This window comes from Bactrocera latifrons, unplaced genomic scaffold (genome assembly GCF_001853355.1).
Source record: "Bactrocera latifrons isolate USDA-ARS-PBARC rearing strain unplaced genomic scaffold, ASM185335v1 scaffold_124, whole genome shotgun sequence".
Taxonomy (NCBI): domain Eukaryota; kingdom Metazoa; phylum Arthropoda; class Insecta; order Diptera; family Tephritidae; genus Bactrocera; species Bactrocera latifrons.
Genome location: NW_017534675.1, coordinates 393,143 through 414,550, shown reverse-complemented (window position 1 = coordinate 414,550; position 21,408 = coordinate 393,143). Strand labels below are relative to the sequence as shown.

General features: G+C 36.1%; 5 protein-coding genes across 6 annotated transcripts in view; 4 read left to right on the top strand and 1 right to left on the bottom strand.

The window, feature by feature from the left end:
• The window catches only part of LOC108978542, a 28,424-nt gene extending 24,272 nt beyond the window's left edge, over positions 1-4,152 (top strand). Inside the window, exons 4-9 of the mRNA XM_018948873.1 lie at positions 51-148; positions 216-598; positions 1,141-2,401; positions 2,910-3,050; positions 3,117-3,307; positions 3,391-4,152. Of these exons, the coding sequence (XP_018804418.1) occupies positions 51-148; positions 216-598; positions 1,141-2,401; positions 2,910-3,050; positions 3,117-3,307; positions 3,391-4,105 (2,789 nt within the window). The 3' untranslated portion in view covers positions 4,106-4,152. The remainder of the gene's footprint in view (positions 1-50; positions 149-215; positions 599-1,140; positions 2,402-2,909; positions 3,051-3,116; positions 3,308-3,390) is intronic.
• A 1,370-nt stretch (positions 4,153-5,522) lies between these two features.
• On the top strand, positions 5,523-8,388 carry LOC108978544 (elongation factor G, mitochondrial). The gene is made up of 5 exons (XM_018948874.1): positions 5,523-5,692; positions 5,809-6,564; positions 6,628-7,270; positions 7,331-7,952; positions 8,021-8,388. The coding sequence occupies exons 1-5, from the start codon at positions 5,621-5,623 to the stop codon at positions 8,160-8,162; spliced, it is 2,235 nt and encodes a 744-aa protein (XP_018804419.1). The 5' UTR covers positions 5,523-5,620; the 3' UTR covers positions 8,163-8,388.
• A 449-nt stretch (positions 8,389-8,837) lies between these two features.
• LOC108978555 (thioredoxin domain-containing protein 17) lies at positions 8,838-10,904 on the top strand. Of its 2 annotated transcripts, none has more exons than XM_018948896.1 (3): positions 8,838-9,211; positions 9,288-9,369; positions 9,834-10,126. In XM_018948896.1, the coding sequence occupies exons 1-3, from the start codon at positions 9,061-9,063 to the stop codon at positions 9,994-9,996; spliced, it is 396 nt and encodes a 131-aa protein (XP_018804441.1). In that variant the 5' UTR covers positions 8,838-9,060; the 3' UTR covers positions 9,997-10,126. The 2 variants fall into 2 exon arrangements, with proteins under 2 accessions (XP_018804441.1, XP_018804442.1); XM_018948897.1 differs by lacking the exon at positions 9,834-10,126 and adding an exon at positions 10,578-10,904 and having other exon boundaries at positions 8,842-9,211.
• LOC108978545 (vacuolar protein sorting-associated protein 52 homolog) lies at positions 10,888-13,287 on the bottom strand. The gene is made up of 6 exons (XM_018948875.1): positions 12,544-13,287; positions 12,258-12,473; positions 12,029-12,184; positions 11,851-11,969; positions 11,670-11,790; positions 10,888-11,599 (listed from the first exon to the last, which is right to left on the bottom strand). The coding sequence occupies exons 1-6, from the start codon at positions 13,285-13,287 to the stop codon at positions 10,970-10,972; spliced, it is 1,986 nt and encodes a 661-aa protein (XP_018804420.1). The 3' UTR covers positions 10,888-10,969.
• A 2,332-nt stretch (positions 13,288-15,619) lies between these two features.
• LOC108978562 lies at positions 15,620-19,944 on the top strand. The gene is made up of 2 exons (XM_018948906.1): positions 15,620-15,674; positions 16,739-19,944. Exons 1-2 carry the CDS (start codon positions 15,620-15,622, stop codon positions 19,657-19,659), a joined length of 2,976 nt encoding a protein of 991 aa, XP_018804451.1. The 3' UTR covers positions 19,660-19,944.
• Positions 19,945-21,408: the final 1,464 nt, after the last annotated feature.

Here is a 21,408-nt window from a genome sequence, read left to right as displayed (position 1 = left end):
GCAACAACCTTAAATTCAATTACAACATTCTTTCTTTATTTTTTTTTTAGAGATTCTATTTGCGCGCAACGGCATTTTGAGTCAAACATCATATTGCTTTAGTTTGGTTGCAAGCGATCATACCGTCAATGCTAATACAATAAAAACAGTAAGTCTTTAGTAAACACATTTATTTAAAAAAAAAGTAAATGATATATTTGTTTTTATTTCTGCAGGCCAAAGCGAGCATATGCCTAAACTCCGATCCGAGTAAGATACATGAAGCTGATCGACCGCGCGTTTTGGAGTTGCGCCAACAACGTGGCATGAACCGACGTCTAACCAACGTAGCTGATTCGATATTGGAAAACGATAATAAAGGTTTCYTAGCACCAAGCATTTTGAGCACCTATCCAAAGGATGTTTTTTTACATCGCACAGCTAAGGCTTATAGTCGTGTGGCACAACCAGAGAACTATCAGAGTTTGATGGAAATGTCAGAGGTGCGCTTCACGATCGCTGAAGATCGTAGTGGCGCTTTTGGCATAACAAAGTCGGCAGGCATCATTTATGTGAAGGATACAGCGGCTTTAGAGCAATCACCGGAAACGGTTTACTTGTGAGTATTATTATTATGGACTGTAAAAGGTTATAAAATTTTGTAGGTCACCTTCGGTTCAGTTAGCTATCAATTAGATAATGAGAAGAGGGACGGAAAACATAATAAAGGCGGTCAAATTCTTCRTAATATTATGCAAAGTTACACCCTTTTGGACAACTTAGATCTTTCATATTTCCTGTACTACTTCCAAGATTCGATGTGTATAAGAGACAGAAGTTACACCCTTTTGGACAACTTAGATCTTTCATATTTCCTGTACTACTTCCAAGATTCCTCAAACCAGTATTCTAGGGTGTGTTCTCTCTTGTCTCTCATATCTCCCCCATTACTTCCAAGATCCCTCAAACCATGATTCAAGAGGCTGTTTTCTTTTGGAAATTGTGGTCTTGGGAATTAAAGTCTAAACTCGAGTTTTTGTGGAAAAACCAGTCACTGAATAACTTTTGAACCTGGAGACAAGAACAATTTAATAATATTAAATGGGTCTAACTACCTACCAATAACTACAAAAACTAATTAAGACAATATTTCCTTCACAGCCTCAACATCACCTGGCACGACAGCTATCAACGTTCGTTCGTCATCAATGTGCATCTCGTCGATGGACAGGCCAAAAATGCCACCTGCGAACATAAAATCAAATCGCGCAGTCAAACGTGCGCACAAATYAAATACCAAAAACAATGTATGAAATTTTGCGGACTCGGCACAAATGGTGGCGCCTGTGTGTGGCGCGGTTCCAACGCGGGTTTCTTCGGTCGCAATTATGCTTCCTGCGTGGCCGATGCCACGAATTGTGCGGATAATGTTTGCGATCCATTAGAAGAACTGAATACATTCATTTGTCCACAAGACTGCGTGGGAGCTGGTAGAATTATGGGTCCATACACATCCAATCCAAATAAACGCGGCATATACTCRGCTTCCGGCACCTGCACCTGTGAGGACAATGGCAAGTGTATGTGTGCGCCACTCGACGATGAAGAGCCACGTCCGAAGCGCAAACGAAAGAATGACACAAAGTCGTTGGATGTCAATAAATTGACGAAGTTCGGTGGTACGGATATCACGCAGTCAGCACAAAATAATCCGAATAATGRTATTATTGAACATGATGCTATGAGCATACATGTGGCCGGCTTTAMGTGCGGCCGATCATGCATTCTACTGGCTATCACATGTCCAATTGTACTGATCGTATTGTTGGTCTGTTTAATTGCAACACAACGCAATCTCATAAGACGTACCCGTGGTAARGAGGCGCTGTCGCAAAAATCATCAGCGAACGGTGATTGTGATGTACGTAACGGCGACATGCCGTTAATGCAATTGGAGAGCGGTTTGGCAAAATTCGATACGGTCGACTCAAAATGGGAGTTCGATCGGGCAAAGCTTCAGCTAGACGTTGTACTCGGTGAGGGTGAGTTCGGCAAAGTAATGAAAGCTTATGCATCCAATATTGCTGATATATCCGGTGTAACGACGGTGGCCGTTAAGATGCTTAAGAGTGGCGCCAATTCGGTCGAGTATATGGCATTGTTGTCGGAATTTCAATTGCTACAGGASGTTTCGCATCCGAATGTGATTAAGTTGCTCGGCGCATGCACGAAAGGCGAAGCACCAATGATTATTATTGAGTATGCGAAATATGGCTCCTTGCGCAGTTATTTACGCTTGAGTCGGAAGATCGAGTGTTCGGGTGTGGATTTCACTGACGGTGTAGAGCCGATAACTGTGAAGAATATTTTATCATTTGCGTGGCAGATATGCAAGGGTATGGCATACTTGACGGAGCTAAAGGTAAGAAATGAAATAATATTCAAAGGGAAACTAACAACTAATCAATAAAATGATAACTGTAAATTACATTCGGACCTCAATATGGTAAAAAAGGTTAGGTCAAGTTTAGGTTAAGTTATATTTATGTATGTATGTCAAGACGCTAAAAGATATCTAGACATATACTCAAGGTCAACAGTCAATGAGTTCTCAAGATTTAAGCGAAGCTAAAGAGAGTTCCAATCCCACTATAGTCTAAGTAACTGGGACGGGCCCGGATTTTATATGGYCAAGAACTGACAACTCGACACCATTATTTGTAATTACTTCAAGAAGGTTTCTGCCGCTAAAACAACAACAATAAGAGGTTCTGCAGAAGAGCCTTGGATCAAAGTCTCAACTTTTATCTTTCTTAGRTTGTCATTAAGGGCTCCTACTTGTTGGATATTACAAACTCTTAGAAAATAATTATTGTGATATATTTAAGAAGTGAATGAATAACATTTCCCTCWCTTTTCGTTACTTCCAGCTAGTACATCGTGACTTAGCGGCGCGTAATGTCTTACTGGCCGACGGGAAAATTTGCAAAGTATCAGATTTCGGCTTAACACGTGATGTCTATGAGGACGATGCGTATTTAAAGCGTTCACGTGACCGGGTGCCCGTGAAGGTAACTTATAACATGTACACATAAAAACTATGGCTAACTAATACAACATATACGCTTTTCTAAAAGTGGATGGCGCCCGAATCATTGGCCGACCATGTCTACACCACCAAATCCGATGTGTGGGCTTTTGGTGTGCTCTGTTGGGAGTTAATTACGCTAGGCGCATCGCCATATCCCGGCATACCGCCACAGAATCTYTATCATTTATTGAAAACCGGCTATCGCATGGAGAAACCCGAAAATTGTTCGGAAGAAATGTGAGTAGAAACAACAGACTTCATAAAAAATRAATTATTAAAAAAATTTTATTGAATAAATATGCCTTCCCTCCCACYCACAGCTACTCCATTGTGCGCACATGTTGGATCGACGATCCGAACGCGCGTCCATCCTTCAAGTATCTCGCTTCGCAATTCGAAAAGTTACTCGGAAATAATGCCAAATTTATCGAAATGGAGTCGAACGCCATTTCAAATCCCATGTATTGCATGGATGAGGCCAAACTAATTGGCGCATCACAACCGGATTTAACYGCATGCCTCGAACAGCAGCTGGGTGAGCCCGATMCGTTGGATCATCTCTGGCAGTCACCGAAAATTTGCTATGACACACAAGAATGTCCGAGTAGTCGCGAATTCTCTACAAATTTCAGCATGGAATTCCAACAGACACCACCACCGCCCGGCTATGATGTGCCACGTCCACTTATCGAAGCGGCAACCACGGAGCAGACGTTACGTTATGAAAATGATTTGCGTTTTCCATTAAATATTCGTAAATCCGTATGTAACGGCAGTATTACGTCGAATAGTCAAAATGGCAGCAAAGCTGGTGGTGGTTATGATGTTGGTGCAGAAGCGGATGGCASCGGTGCCGTGGCGGCACATTATTCGATGCCGGTGAAACGTGGACGYTCRTATGTGGATATGACGAACAAGACATTCATACCCGATAACTTGGATGGTGATGAGTTTGAGAAACATCTCTCGAAAACAATCTCATTTCGATTTTCTAGTCAACTGAATTTGAAGGAGCAAGATTTAGGCGCAGTTTAAGTTTATTTAAGGACACTATATACATATGTATAAGGCTGGCTGGTTGCATAGGCAATTTTTTATTTATAATTTTGCTTACTTATAGTATTTTATAATGAATTTGTATATGTGTATGTAAAGTAAATTGTTGATTAGTTTTAGTTCATGAATTTATGAAATTAGTTAAATTATTTGTGTTTMAGGAATTTTGAGGTTAATGGAGGCTAGTTTTTATATGAAATCTMRATGTATAAATGTTTGTATATGTRTGTGTGTGTACCTATAACGCATTTAAATTAAGTTTTGGTCGATTAATTGCCAAAAATAATCTGTTAATAAAATTTAAAGAATTTTTTTTTTCATTTTCACTTTAAAAAAATTTATATTGATTAATTACAATAAAAAATTAACSGTAAGTTAAGCTTCATTTTAAATTAATAAAATTTAAAGTTTTTTCAATTTTTAGCAATTCTTACCATTAAAAAATTAATCGTGATTAATTAAAATATAAAAAAAAGTCGTAAATTATTTTTCTTTTATTTAAATATAAACTTCATTATAAATTTCAACTTTTGGGGAGAATTTTTCAATATTATTGTAAAGTATTGCAAAAATATATTATAATTTTTAAATTTTCAAATTTTTTATTGTAAGGTACAAGTCTATGTGATGTATTATTTACTATAAATCGTGAATTATAAATATAATTACATACAAACATYTACTAAACTAAACTTATTAAACATTCCTAATGTTGAGCACACTAAAAAAAATTATAACGTGACTTTAGGCAAAAACGAAAGTTCGAAGTCCGWCAAGCCACGATTTACATGTCCTAATTTATTAATTAAGCTTTCCTATTGTACCTACATTCAAAATAAAAGTTATATAAGATAAAATAAAATTATGAAAATTCAAATAAAAGCCAAATATTGTTTACATAGTTGGGTTATGTTCGACTATGATACGACTTGGATGTATATAGACAAAGAAAGGGAGGCGGGGGTCSCAAATAGATCGAAGTAATTAAKATACATACATATATRTGTATATTCTTACAAATTTGAAATCTTGATCCACAGCGGGGGAAAATAGAAAGATGGATCAAATGGGATCAGAGAACAGATCATAGGCACTTGCAAGAAATTGTATTTTTCAATAATTATAACAAAAAAATTACTAATACATATGTCTAATTAATGTTACCTTTTCAATAATTATAATTTTTTAAATTTTATTTAATTCATTTTTTTATTTATTTTTAAAAAATTATAATTATTCCAAAGTTTAATAAATCTCTTATTTTGTAAATTAATTTAATTCCTATTTCAAGTTCTCGCAATTTTAATTCATCACAAACACTCTGTGTTGGTGATATCTCTCCAAATATTTTATAATTTTTTTTTTAATTCAACCCCCAATTAGACAGCTGTTAGCAAAGCATGTATTGAAAGATTCTTTTCGTATTTGGCTGATACCAGGAGGGACAACCAACAATAGACAACACCATAATAAGTCTAATTAAAATTAGTTAAAATGACTATTTTTACGCGTATTAACGTCTCAAATTTGCCTAAACGCATTGGTGCACTTAAGACGTTACAGCAGGTGAGTAAATCTGTGTAAATTACTATAAAACATGGATGCAATGAAACCAACACTAGGTTATGTAATTTTCGTGTTTTAAATTTTCTATTTATTTTCTTTTCAATGAAAACTTGCAGTGTGGCTATTGTACACATTTGAAATATGCTGAACACAAGCCAATTGAGAGAATACGTAATATTGGTATTTCGGCACACATAGACAGCGGTAAAACTACGCTTACCGAACGTATACTCTTTTATACCGGTCGCATTGCCCAGATGCATGAGGTACGCGGTAAGGACAATGTCGGTGCTACTATGGATTCGATGGAGTTGGAGCGACAACGTGGAATAACTATACAATCGGCAGCTACTTATACGATTTGGAAGGATTACAACATCAATATTATTGACACACCTGGTCACGTGGATTTCACAGTGGAAGTGGAACGTGCGCTGCGTGTTTTGGATGGTGCTGTGCTGGTGCTATGCGCTGTAGGTGGCGTACAGAGTCAAACATTAACTGTGAATAGGCAAATGAAACGTTACAATGTACCATGCTTGGCCTTCATCAAYAAATTGGATCGTACGGGTGCTAATCCTTATCGTGTGCTTTCGCACATGCGTTCAAAAATGAATCATAATGCAGCTTTCATACAATTGCCAATCGGTGTGGAGAGCAATTGCCAGGGTATCGTCGATTTAGTAACTGAGAGAGCGATTTATTTCGAAGGCAACCACGGTATGGAGCTGCGTTATGATGAGATACCGAAAGATATGCGGGCAGAGTCAGTCGATCGTCGTCAAGAGCTTATCGAACATCTCTCAAATGTAGACGAAAAATTGGGTGAACTATTTCTGGAGGAAAAAACACCAACTGAGGCCGATATAAAGGTGCGTGGWGTGGAATTATTTAATGTTTGAAAGTTTTTGTACCAACTTTTATTACTTTTGTAGAGCGCTATACGACGTACGTGCATTAAACGTACTTTCACACCTGTTATGGTGGGCACTGCGTTAAAAAATAAAGGTGTACAACCTCTATTAGATGGTGTGCTCGATTATCTGCCGAACCCTGGGGAAGTGGAGAATGTTGCTTTCATTGAAAAAGAAGGCGAAGAACCCGAAAAAGTCGTCCTCAATCCTGCACGTGATGGTAAAGATCCTTTCATTAGTTTGGCTTTCAAATTGGAAGCTGGACGTTTCGGTCAGCTCACCTATTTGCGTTGCTATCAAGGCAAGCTACAAAAGGGCGATAACATCTTTAATGCACGTACCAATAAGAAAGTGCGTGTAGCACGTTTGGTGCGCTTACACTCGAATAATATGGAAGATGTGAACGAAGTATATGCTGGCGACATTTTTGCGCTGTTTGGTGTCGACTGCGCTTCTGGTGACACATTTATCACCGACCCTAAGGGTAACATTTCAATGGAGTCTATCTTTGTGCCAGAACCTGTTGTCTCTATGGCTATCAAACCGAATAATGCTAAGGATCGTGACAATTTCGCTAAAGCAGTGGCACGTTTCACTAAAGAGGATCCTACATTTCACTTCTTCTATGACCCAGATGTAAAAGAAACACTCGTATCGGGAATGGGTATGCTAATGCATTTGTTCTGTCAAAAGCAACAATATTAATATGCATTTCGATTSGCAGGTGAACTACATTTGGAAATTTACGCGCAGCGTATGGAACGTGAATATGGTTGTCCAGTTACATTGGGTAAACCAAAGGTGGCTTTCCGTGAAACACTTGTKAGCGCCTGCGAATTCGACTATTTACACAAAAAACAATCTGGCGGTTCCGGTCAGTATGCGCGTATTATCGGTATTATGGAACCATTGCCGGCAGATCAAAATACGGTGCTTGAATTCGTTGATGACACTATGGGTACAAATGTACCCAAACAATTTGTGCCTGGTGTTGAGAAGGGTTTCCGTGAAATGGCTGAACGTGGTATGCTSTCGGGACACAAGCTGTCCGGCATACGTTTCCGCCTCCAAGATGGTGGCCATCACATAGTGGATTCTAGTGAACTGGCCTTCATGTTGGCAGCACATGGTGCTGTAAAAGATGTTTTCCAAAGTGGTTCATGGCAAATTTTAGAACCCATAATGATGGTGGAAGTAACGGCACCAGAGGAATTCCAAGGTGCGGTCATGGGACAATTAAGCAAACGTCATGGTATTATTACGGGCACTGACGGAGCTGAGGGTTGGTTTACCGTATACGCAGAAGTACCACTSAACGACATGTTTGGTTATGCGGGCGAATTACGGTAAGGCATTAATAGGCTTAGTTCAAGCAGTTTTTTTTTATAAATATTGTAAATTTTTTACGTTACAGTTCGAGTACACAAGGCAAAGGCGAGTTCACCATGGAATACTCTCGTTATTCTCCTTGCTTACCAGATGTTCAAGAACAAATAGTGCGCCAATATCAAGAATCACAAGGTTTAGGTCAGGAAAAAAAGAAAAAGAAAAACTAATAGGCGGGCTGATGTAGAATTAATAATTTTTAAATATTAAGAAATATTYTTGGATAACCGAAAATGTGTCATGAACACAGTTTGAACGTTCGCTGTCCAATTATTGTATTTGTTTAAATCATTATTTTAAAGTATGTAGACGAAATGTTAATTTTTATACAACTGTGATACAGATAATAAAAAGTGACAACAATTAGCCACATACAAGGGGCTAAAAACCACTAAAGCATTTGTTATTATTATGATGAGTAATTAACWTTAAGAGAASGTGATGCGACAYTTTCTTAAGATTTTAGTAGTTCTCYTTAAATATYGCTAAGAATGTTTCCAAATTTTTTAATTGGCATAATTATTGTTTTAAATCGGAGATAGAAGAACCGAATACTTGAAAAAAACAAAAMAATGTCAAATGTAATTTATGACCGCGGCGTATAGAGTTGCCCATAATAAATTCTCATTCTTGTAGAATATGAATTATTTTGCAATTAACCCCAATAAACTTAAGATATTGACAAAATTATTGACAGCGATTCTTTTGTAAATTTAAAAGAAATAACACAAACTGAATATTATATTAAAATAGTATAGTAGTAAGTTACACCGAAACTTGAAAAACTTCTTCGTGAATAAACTCATTGTAAAAATTATAGCAATTTTAAAACCATTTGGCAACGTCACCACTTATTTTCTGGAATTTGCTTTGCTTATCACAAATTTTATTATTTTTTACGCGTTGTGAATAYTTTCGACATTTTATCGCTTGTACGCCAAGAAGTTATTTGTCAAAACGCGTCAGTTACAGAATATAATAAAATCGTTGACTACTTCAACGATTTCACAACGCATCACAACTTCAGCTCGTCAACTAGCAAACAGTGTTGAGAATAGCAATAAAACAATGGTTATCCAACACAATGTTAAGGGTTATGAGGCGTTTACCAAATTGGTAGAGGAATTGGAAGCGAATGCCGATGGACAACCTATTCATGTGCTCTTTAGCGGTGGTAAGGACGAGACTGGGGTGAGCTGGTGTCCTTATTGTGTGAAAGGTAAATTGAGTTTGTTCATGCTTTTTGGCATAATTTGTAGAAATAATAAACTTTAATTCTGTACTTATTGTCGTAGCTGAGCCGGTTGTGCATGACGCTCTGCCTAAAGCTCCGGAAAAATCGCATTTCATTCACGTGGACGTTGGTGAGCGCGCATAGTAAGTATTTGATAAATATGTATATGTGTATATGTAATAGAAGTTATTTAAAAAATGTTAAGTCATACTTGTTTATCATGATTCATGGTTGCAATAATCTTCGTTTGCTCTTAAGCATACGTATATAGTCGGAAATAATTATAATAGGGTCAATTGGAGGAGACTTGAATATTTCAAATAACTACATAAATTGTAATCTAAACATTCTAGATCATTCGCAGTTTTGCTCCTTGTATATGTATGAAAAAATATCATATCTTAACTGATTAACATTTTATGACATAATAACTGTCGACATTTTTTGACAATMATAAGATAAATAATCGCAGTGTCGTCCTATTTAAGGCAACTAATGGCTTGAATTAASAAAATGTGCTTCGTTGTATTGTTATTACAACAATAACAATTTTCCACATATTGTTTAACTTGCTATGTTTTATGGCCAATTAATGCTTTCCTTTTAGCTGGAAGGATCCAAATTGTCCTTTCCGGACCGATTCTAGGCTAAAAATGATTTGGGTGCCTACTTTGATGCGCTGGAAAACACCACTACGCATTGACAGTGAGAATGTTACTAAAAAGGATCTAGTTGATATGATCTTCGAAGAGCCAGTCGAACAAAAGTAGTTGACATAAAATAATTAAATAGAAGGGTTTTCACTTCGAAATATGTTTAAAATATTGTGATTAAACGCTATATTGTATATGCATTGCATATTATATGTAAAATATATCAATGATAAACAGTTTTAATTTAATTAAAAACGCTAAGATAAACAAGCCTTGAAGCTTACATATTTATCGAAATATTTTGAAAAAATTGTATTCTTCCCCCTTATTTTTATATTCCGAAGAGTTGATAGGTATAAACAATAAAAGATTGGTAAATATCAACAAATCGCAGCAGAAGTTAACCTTCTGATTACAGTTTAAAACATGAATGAYAGAAGTTGACGCCTTTTTCATGGCAAAAAATATATAATTATATGCAACTTACCGTATCAAGTAGAGGTGCTTAGCATAAACTGTAATTTGCTTGATATTTTTCTTATTATTACTGCTCAGCATTGTTGCATTATCTGTTGCTTGCTGGTTAATATAACTACCTTTTAAACACTGTTTTTTTTTTTTTACTTTTTTCTGTCTTGCTTTTTGAGATTTTCTTATATTTATTTTTAAACCACCATTTAAATTTTTTTCACTTTCAGTTGGAAAGACTTGGATTGCCCATTCCGCAAGGATCCCAACACACATCTGATATTTTTGCCTACACTATTGCGTTGGAAATCGCCACAACGTTTGGATGGTGAACGTGTCAGCAATAAGGATCTAGTGGAAATGATATTCGAGGATGAGGATTAATTATTTAGCAATGCTTGCAGAAATCTTCAAATAATGCTATCTAAATTGTATACTTACTTGCTAATTTACAAACAGAAACTTGTACTTTAAATTAGYTCTGCATTAATATGTATGTATGATGTGTAAACCGCGATATAATAAATTATATTATTTTGATTAAAATTTAAATATAACTATTGGAATGTTTTATTTTGCATTTCACTAATTTCACGTGTGTAACTCGTGTGCGTTGTTTAAATTAATAATTACTTTTATATTTTTTAATTTCCACCATTACTACATGTATGTTTGTCAATTGTGTGCGCGCATTCGGAGTTAGTAACTTATGGAAACGATGGTAGTATTGAACAAGACTTGCCAATGCAAGTTGTAACAATTGGGAGCCGGTAAGCAGTGATGGGAATGAGAGCAATACTTCGCGATTCAATTCCTCCAGCGATTTCTTCCAATTGGCTGAGAAACTAGCTACTAACGCCAGACTACGACGCTCCTGTTTGCGCAATTCATCCATTTGTTCCTTTTCGAAGTAGTGCTCACACTCTTTCACAAATTGTATGATGCCACCAAAGTGTGGCGCTAATATTTCTTCCACATACTCGGCGCTGCGTGCATTCAATTGTTCACGAAATGATTCGGCTTCTTTGGAGTTGTCGCGTGTATGTTCCATCAGCACACCGAGCACCAAATCGTAATTGTTTATAAGATAGATTAATTGTTCTTTGCGTGTGAGAAAAATGGCGGCCATACGCAGTATGAAACATTCTACTTCATTCTGCAATTCGAGCAGTAAACGGCTGACAASCTCGTTGGGGAAATGCTCCGAGATGCCTACAATAGCGGCGGAAAACTCAGCATAGCGGCGCGTTATCTGTGTTTGTAAATAAAATTTTATTTACTAGAGTTACTGTGTAGATAAAATATATATTGTTTACACTAACATAGTGTGGTCCCATTTCCTTGCTGAATTTCGTAGGATCACAATCACGTATGCTTTGTATATTTAAACGGAATACATGATCAAAACGTGGCCAAATTGCAGCTTGCAATGAGTCCCAATATCTATTTAATAATTATTAATTAGAAAAAAAAAATTAAATAATTTTTTAACATTTTACTTACTTATCCAAAGCAGGCACGCAGCGTTTGTGACACATTAGTTGATAACGGAATATTAATTGTATGCAAAGAAACATGGCAATCGTGTCGAAGCAGTCCTGTATATTGGTCTCCAAGTTTTTCTAAATGTACAGAAATTAATTTACTTAAATACAAATATTTCACAATTTTCTATACACACAATCATTAAGGTTAGYGTCTTGCCCATTATTTGGTTGAAGAGATCTTGTGCTTGCGTGCCGCGCACCATAAAGAATTCCGTTACGAATAAATACTCACGACACGCATTGTCCACGAGCGCATATTGCTCGGAGCGGAATAAAGCTTCAAAGGTGTACTACAAGTAACGAACATTACAAAAAATAATAATATAAACAATAAGTTAAATGATAAATGTATTTTTAACGCACTCTATTTTTTAACTGGGCATGTGGCACGATGATAGGTGCTTCCAATTGCTGGTTAAGTATTTCGCCGCGTTTGCCAATTGTAAAGATTGTGCTTTTATGTTTCAAACTTGTCGTTTTAGAGAATAATCCTTTCGAGACATTATCCTCTATACCCATAAGATCATCTTTTGTACACGACTCTTCAAATTTCAGACTAGTCAAACGTGAGGAGTAACTCTGCAATCAAGATTATAGAAAAATTAGAAAAATATTAGAAATAATTAATATAAACAGCGATTTCACTTACCTTGAAATAGCTGTAATAGATTTTACTCATCGTATCGATGTATTCACTGCAAATCTCTTGCGCCACTTGCCTTTCATTCGACAGTATAAATTCGAAAAAGAATTTATGCTTCAACATGGCATTTTGTGGAATTTGATAATTTGTCATTGGTTTGCGGAATTTGTATATTTGTTCTAGTAAGTAGGTTCTTATCTTTGACATCGCCTTCAAACGCAATTTATGCAAAACTTCACTAACGTCTCCCGTGGCTTTCGACTCTTTGAAGCTCAACTCTTTTACTAGTGAAAGTTTATGATTCAGCACATTCAATTGTGTACCGAAGTCCTTTTCCGTCACAGGTGTTTCCATTATAATTGCAATCATCTCCTCCGATACGGCCATATCCTCTATGAATTGTGATAATTGCGCCTTCACCGATTGCCTATTTGTTAGCTGCACCGACATTGCCACCGATTTTTTCTGCAGCTGTGTTATTTCACTACTTATATTGCTAAGTACGCTTTGGAAATTCATTAACATCGTTTCCATGCGTTCCAACACATCATCACATTCACCAATCTGATTATGTAGACTAGCTATGTTTTGAGATTCCGCAATATAGTCTTCTATGGACTTGTTTTCTACATCTTTAAATTCCTTTTCAATTTGACGCGAATACTGCCGCAGGTCTGTTGTATTTTTGAGTATTTCACGTACCTCTTCATTGTCCAACTGTTCCGTTATATTGGACTCCACCGCAGACATAGTTTTTAACAAATTTTCGCTGAATATATGTACGCGATAAGGCCTTTACTTATAAAAATTTGTTTATTATTGCAATTCGTAAATTTTTTACTGCTTCTGCTGCATTCCAATTGGAATTTGTCAGAAGCTAACATCTGTTTGTCAGTGCAAGAGCACAGTTAGAAAATATTGCGCAGTAAATCTGTTGGGAGGTTTTTGTTTATTGTTCAATTTAATTTTTTTAAGTATGTGTCGTTAATTACAAAATTACTAAAAACAAAAACTACTACTAAATTTAATTATTATACACTAACTTTATGCGTTATTAAAAGCATTAATTATTTGCTAAAAATATATGAGAATGGTGTGGCAACCATGTTCTTACATGACAATTTATATTCAGTTATTCCGGTAAATTCGAACAGTAATATAAAACATTATTCAAACAGGTAGGTACTGGAACAGGCATATGCAAGAAAATTTGTGAAAATTGCGTATAATTATATATGTACATATGAAAATATGTAAAAATTAACTATTGACGGGCAAATGCGGCACGGTTGTTGTTGTTCGGCACTCATACGCGCTGGTAGCCTTTGAGCGGAAATGTTTGAAGAGTAAACTTTGCAAAATTATTTTAAAACAATTTTATAATATAACWAACATAACTGCGAGCGTATAATACGATCAAAAATAATTGACGAAGTTGTCAGCTAGATGTTAACGAAAAGAAAAACGTTTATAAGCTTTACAGAAAGTGTGGTAGACAAGAGTAAACAAATGTAGTAAACTACAAACACGTTTAAATTAATCACCACTGGTAATAATAATGTAAATATTGAAATAAAAGTAAAAAGCCTGGAATGTGTAGCTAAAAATAGAAATTTAGATTGAACTAAACAAATATCACGTGTGACAATCAAGCATAACGATTTTATATACAAATTCACATACTTAATAATTAACAAATGCACGTGATCAAATTATAAAATTTTGTATTTCCTAAGCGATATTATGTACATACATACATACAAATGTAAATGTATGTATTAGTTAAGCACAATTCATTGAACTCAAAGCAATAGATGTCAAAATAGTGTCTTCTGGCCACTAAACTACAGAAGTTACATCTGCATACTACATAATGCGTATGTGTGTAGTATTCTACTGTATATACATACATACATATGTACATGTATATGTATCTATAACGTAACTTTATCTACTTTTCACGTTATCGTATGGTTTACCAATCAAAAAGTGAAATTTCTTTTTATTTACATTCGCTTTTTGTTATATTAAAAAATCAACAACAACGAAATGTTAAAACTTATTGCTGACGCTTATGAGTATTTGTTTAAACAATTTGTAAGTTCATTGTATGTGAGTGTGTATGTATGGTACACACAGTGCTTTGATATCCGTTGGGGTTGTGGAATATGTCGGGATTGCAATGAGCGGCAAATAGTGACTTGTTTAACACATTATTAAGACAATTTACTACATTAAACCAATATGGTAACAATAGCAACAGCAGTACTGAAGTTTGGCCCAGCAAACGCCAACGATAGTGCACTAAACGAGCAGGAAGGCGCATGCTTTTTCGCAGGTGTTTGCAGGTGAAAAATGCTCACGCACATAAACCCAGCTATATGTGTATGTATGTGAATTACCGCTTCCGACCTACGAGCCTCCATCAACGAACTATGCGCACAGTGGTCAGAATTGTTACTTCTCGACTTCCGTCTTTACACTTTTTTCGTATTTTAGCACTTTGCTCGCATTTAAATGCGACAACAAAAACGTTTACTAAGAAAGAGTAACATGCATATGTATGTATGTGTAGTTGTGTTTGTAGGCAAAATGCGCATTCCGTAGAAATGGTAGCATTTCCAGTCTGCAGTTTACAGACGGACATTAGCTTCGTGCATATTTCTCTTTTTGTATATATTTCTCATTTTTCATAATTTCACAAGTGTTAGCAGCCGTGCAGCCGTTTAAATGGGGCTTAAGAAAGTATGAATCTTATATTAACAAATTTAGTCATAAACGCGAGCGCGACTTCTTGTAAAATCATTCATGCCTTGGACGGCATACGCAACGGCTTGGCGCGCAATTTAACCGTTTATCTTTGGCTTAGAGTGAAGAGGATATTTTGGCTWTTAAAAGTGAATAAAACGAACGCTTACGAAGTGAAACAAAATTGAGCCGCTGCCGTGCGCGAACGAATTTTCGAAATTAATAATAAGAACTACAGTCGGTTCGTGATTTGATAGTTAAAATAAATTTTCGTGATTATTTGGACGCAAGTCCATTGGTGTATATACGTGTAGTGGTGTGCTTACCTAGAAAAATGCGTTTTGAAATATATGCGATGATCATATTTGGATTATTCTACTTTTCGGAAGGTACGAATTATTAGCGAGCATAAAAAAAATGTTATGTGAACTGTTAAATGAACCCGCAATGGCACAGTGCACAAGTAAAATATTTTCATATGAATATAAAATATTAAGGATATTACAAATGGAAATAATATTATTTTTACAGTCATAAAAAGTGCACATATAAATAAAATATACATATATAAACATAAGTTTTAACTTCGGTTACACCGAAGCTATAAAACCCTTTACAGATGCATTTTTTATGGCATTAAGGGTATAAAATTATTTTTATCCTGATTTTGATTGATGTCAGCTAAATGCTATGGCTGTCCAATTTGAGCAACGCTGTGTAGGACAATTATCAGTCCTAATTTTGTGAAGTCCATACAACGACTTGAGTTTGCCCCGTAAATTTGTATAACAGCTATAACCTATAGTTGTCTAATATTGGTGGATCCGACAAGTGAACAGCTTCTTAGAAAGAAAATGACTTGTGTAAAATTTCAGATCGATGTCTCAAAAAATGCGGAATTAGTTTGTATTATAAGGACGGACATGACTAAATCGACTGAGCTCGTCACGCTGATCATTTGCGCATTGCCTTTATAGGGTATCGGATGTTTCCTTCTGGGTTTTGTGGGAGTATTTTTTTTAGAATGTTTTGATTATGTGGCACATCAGCAACATCACTCTGCGCTAATGAGAAATCGGAAAGGATTTCAAGTAATAGTTGGCCAAATATTTTCTGAAAGTTTTACAACAGGAATACGATCTGAGGTTTCTTCAGTGCCTACCCAAAGGTGAACGCTATTAGAAAAACTCTTTAATGCTAGAATGAGGTTTTGAATTCTGGTAACAGGTAAACTACAGCAGCCGTATGTGATATGCCTGCCATTCAAAGCGACTAAATTTTATAAACTGCCAATAAACTGTACCACAGTTTTTCCAAGTTTAAATTTCATTTATCCCTCTAATGCCCACGTTGGCCGTTAACTACTATCAGCGTCTTTGTTTACTATAATTTAATTTTCATTCTATAAATAACTGAATCACTATCACTTTCTCTCTCTCTCTCTTTTCGTTAGGCAAGCCATGCCCGGAGAAGACGCGTCCACACAAGACACRCTGCGAGGCGTATTACAAATGCTTTGAGCTACCTTCTAAACGTCATGTTTGGGTACCTGAAAAATGTGAATCGGGCCTAATATATGAACACAATCTTGGACTATGTGTACTGCCTGACGATGAGTGGGAATGTACTCTAGGAGTTGGCACACGCGGCAGCAAAGTAGAAACTAATGCGGATGTTAAGCSGACGACGAAAACTGAAATACAAAACCACCAACAAATAACACCAACAAACAAGCTGAAAAATGCAGATATACATATAATAAACAATAAGCATGAAGAAGATGATGAAGCGGTTGCAGCAATATCTTCCAAGAACAAAGGACATAGCCGAAATGATGTGGARGTTGTGATGCAAAACAATATAAACAACGAAGAAGAGAGGGAAGCGTTACGTGATGACATTGAAATTGAATCTAGTGGAGATGGTGTTGGGGASCTCATGGAAATGGATGACCTTCTGCAAGTGGAAAATCGTGAAACCGAAGATCATGAAGGTGAGGAGCACCTCATCGAAGATGATGAAAACGAAGTAAATCTCGAGACATCGATGAAGAAGTCAAAAATCGATCCAAAGTTAACAGCACACTTACAGCGTTTGTCACAATTAATCGATGGACTGAAAACCCAATATCAGAAGGACGGGGAGCAGCAAATGGAATTGAGGCCCGATCAATTAAATGCTTTTCTGGCACATTTTAATATACAAAACAAATTTAATTTGATTAAACCTACTTTTGAGGCGAATTCAAAAGAAAAAACCGACACAACCACTACTGAGGCACCAGAGTCTACTACAACATATGCCACATATCCAATGGCTTCCAAAAATAAAACACTTTTGCAAGAACATTTAGATAATAAACTTAAACCAGAAACCAAGGTTGTACTCACCAATGCGCTGCCGAAACGTTACGATACTACAGGATATTCGAACTCGCAAATTGTCGTAAATCGTCCCGAAGGCTCGGTACTATTCACTTTGCCACACTACGGTACCGATCAATCCGATTATGATCACAATTCACCAAAAATATCTGAGGAAACATTAAAAACGGTTTTAGAATTGTCTAAACAAATGATTGCCACACAAAACGTACCGAAAATAATACCGAACGCCGGCTATTACGCGCAGCCACTGATACAACCGCTATTCTTGCCCGCTTCAGCATTTCAAGCGCAGACACAACAGAATCCTTTYGCGGCATACTTTAATAGCAAGAATAACAACAAAAATCAGCAAGTAGATTATCAGGAAAACGATAACAAATTTAGTCAATTCACCGGCACTTATAACAATCAGCATAAACCGCTACTGCGTCCGGCTAGTAGTTATAGCCAACCCAGTAATACCATCATACACAACAATGTCATACCGGTGCATCTGTTGTCCACGAACTCGGGTGAAAAGGAGATTGTAGACAGCTACGGACAGAGTTTAGGACTTTATCCACCACTCAACACCGAAAATCCCAACGGTTATCAACAACACTATGGCCCAACACACACMTTCGTAGATCAGAAATTTTTAGCAAGCTTTACCACCGAGCGTCCACAAGTCTCCACTACACCAACGCCCAGCTACGCGGCACAATATGCTCCATCATACGGYACAGACTTTAGCGCGACTACTGCACGTCCCAATGACTATCAACCAACATCACCAACACTTACCGAATATTTTTCCCCTAGTCCACATTTAAACGATAACAACGTTAACAACCTGTTTCAATCGACCGATCGCTATCCGACAGTACAATACGATGATTTGCCACGCCCGTTAAATTTAGGACGCCCTTCACTCTTCGCGCCACACATCGGCACGCATAAAGTCAAGTTACGTCCAAATGGTCATAAAATCGAGAGCATGGAGATCGAATCAGACGATTATAATGACAATCAAGCGCGTCCTCTGCCACAATTATTCACCTACAATTATGACAACGATAAAACGGATATTAGCAATCAATATGAGGAGCCAAACTACAGTGTTGACACTGGTGGCAACAAACATTCCTATATGCCGCGTCCGTCTGCAGGCGCTACCGCTACACGACCCACTTATACAAAYGCTGTCAATAAGGTGAAACCTTACAACGCACACACTTCAACATCTCTCGCCGATGGCTCTCAACTGGTCAATATGGGTGGAAATTTTGTTAGTTAYGATGTTTTTCGAAACACAATACTACCGCTACTTGGGCACACACAAACWCTCAATGAATTAAACAACGTTGAAGTCATCACTTGCGCCACCGGCGTRCGCCAACCGAACACCACCGACTGCACGCGCTATTATGTCTGCAGCAAGAAGGATGGCAAGGTGCTCTCTTACTCCTGYCCACCATACACCGCTTTCAATGCACAATCGCGCGTTTGCGATGCACAAACGTACGCTGTTTGCACGCCCGACGCTATCATCAGCAGGTATACGGTATCGGAGAATAAACGCTTGCAACTGGAAGCGTACAAAGCACTGCAAGATGCCAAACGACGGCAAGAGCAGGCTCTTAAAGTACAGAATATTGCAAGYCTATTGCAGAAATATGGTGGACAAATGCAAGCATCGATGGTGGACGCTAACGAAGATGCACAGGGCGATAGCAATGAGAAGAATATATTGGATGCTTATGTGCAGCAAGCGGCCGCAATGAATGTCTACAGCACAACGCCTAAGCCAACTGCAGCGCCTGTAAAGAAGCGTAAATACTATTGCAAAGAAGGTGATAAAATTGCAGATCAAACCTCGGCCAATAATTACTTTGTCTGCTACAARAATGCGCAAGGTATGATGAAAGGCCACAAGATGAGTTGCACGAATAATTTGATTTTCTGCTCGAAAAATTCCATGTGCACGCTGGCGATAAAATGCGCGTAGGTGAAACCAAAAAACCGCCAATTAATTGTGTAAATGTCATGAAGAAGGAAGTAGCGAAACGTAATAACGTAGATTTAGCTATGCGAATGCAACGGAAGCGGAATATTGCAAAAGGAACTGTGGGTGCCGGCAAATGTCAAATGCCCAATGTCAGTGTTGCCACTTTTATTTTCGTTTGTTTTGATGCGGATTTTTATATAAGTCGTATTTCCGCACATTTTTTAGTTTACAACTATACGACTGCAAATATTTTTGCAAGTTTAAATAAAAGTGTTAAAAAATACTTTAAACGATAGGAAAATTGTAAAAAATTTAAATAATTATGCAAATTTGTAAAAAAATAAAAATATCATATTTTATACCACATTTCATATGTCCTTAAAGGAAAATGACGAACTTACTATTTTGCCAAATTTATTTATTATACATTAGCTTATAGACTATTTATTAAATTATTTAAAAAAATACATATTTAGAAATTCTATAGTATAATAAGTGCGACAAACTTTTGTACTTCCATAGTAAACTATATGTACTTAAAACATAATGTATATTTATAATACAAATGTACCTACATATATACAAAAATAAAATATTATAAAAAAACGAATAACTAAAAAGAAATTTGTTTTATATTTTAATGGTTTTAGTAGATTTCTTTTCGCTTTTCAAGCGCGTAGTACGAACTGACCCAATGAACCCTTAAACTAGTTTGTAACACTAACCAAGTAAGTACTCACTTCTCATTACTACGATTTACCAAAACATATTTATATACATACTCTSCRTTTTGCATGTAACATACATATKTACATAAATATATGGTCAAMAATTAAATAAAGAATCTCGCTTCTTTACTCCACTATTTAGCTTTTTCGCTATATGTATTGACARCTCGTTACATTTTTGACGCATCGCATACCGGTTTATAGCCATGTCGACGAGGCCATAAAATAAATCAGGAACAAAACAAAATAAACATACAACTTTGAAATCATTATGCTGAAAAAAAGAAATTAGAAAAAGAGTTAAAATGTCGGAAAGATAATAAGAAATGCAACAAAAACAAAAAAATAGTCAACAGTAATAATGTGCGAAAGGTTGATGTTTGTTTGTATGTATGGTATGAACAGGCAAACAGGCGGTAAATTTCACTTTTTGTTATCAAGTACACATATCTCATTTCGGGACATTAKTGCGCGTACATGAATGCACGTTTTAAACTTTAATGAAATTATACAATAAATGAAAGGTTTGAACTTACAAAATTCTCACATCTAAAAAGAAAATGAAAGGTTTTTGGCCTCACATAAATATTTGCAAAAAAAAAAAAAATTATTTATGTATTTATCTGCACTTTTTTTGAAGCAATAAAAATCGTAATAGTTAAAATTTATTTACAAACGTATATAACAAAGTGAAATAAAATGAATTTTCTATTTTTATTTTTGTAAAGTATTATTTTACTCAGGAACATTCGTTATTGATGTCGAAAATATTATTCTTTGATTAAATTTACTTTCTATTGAGTTGTTAATGAGATGATGACATTTTATATAACCAATCCTTTACTTTTTACTGTCAATGAAACCGGATACACTCGTATATTTTTATATATTCATACTATATACTTACATATAAAATGTTAGATAATTTTTTTTATTACACAAAAAGTAAAAGACACTCTATAGTGGTATAACAACGTAGTTAAATAACAATAAATATATTATATATTTTTTTTTACTGTTA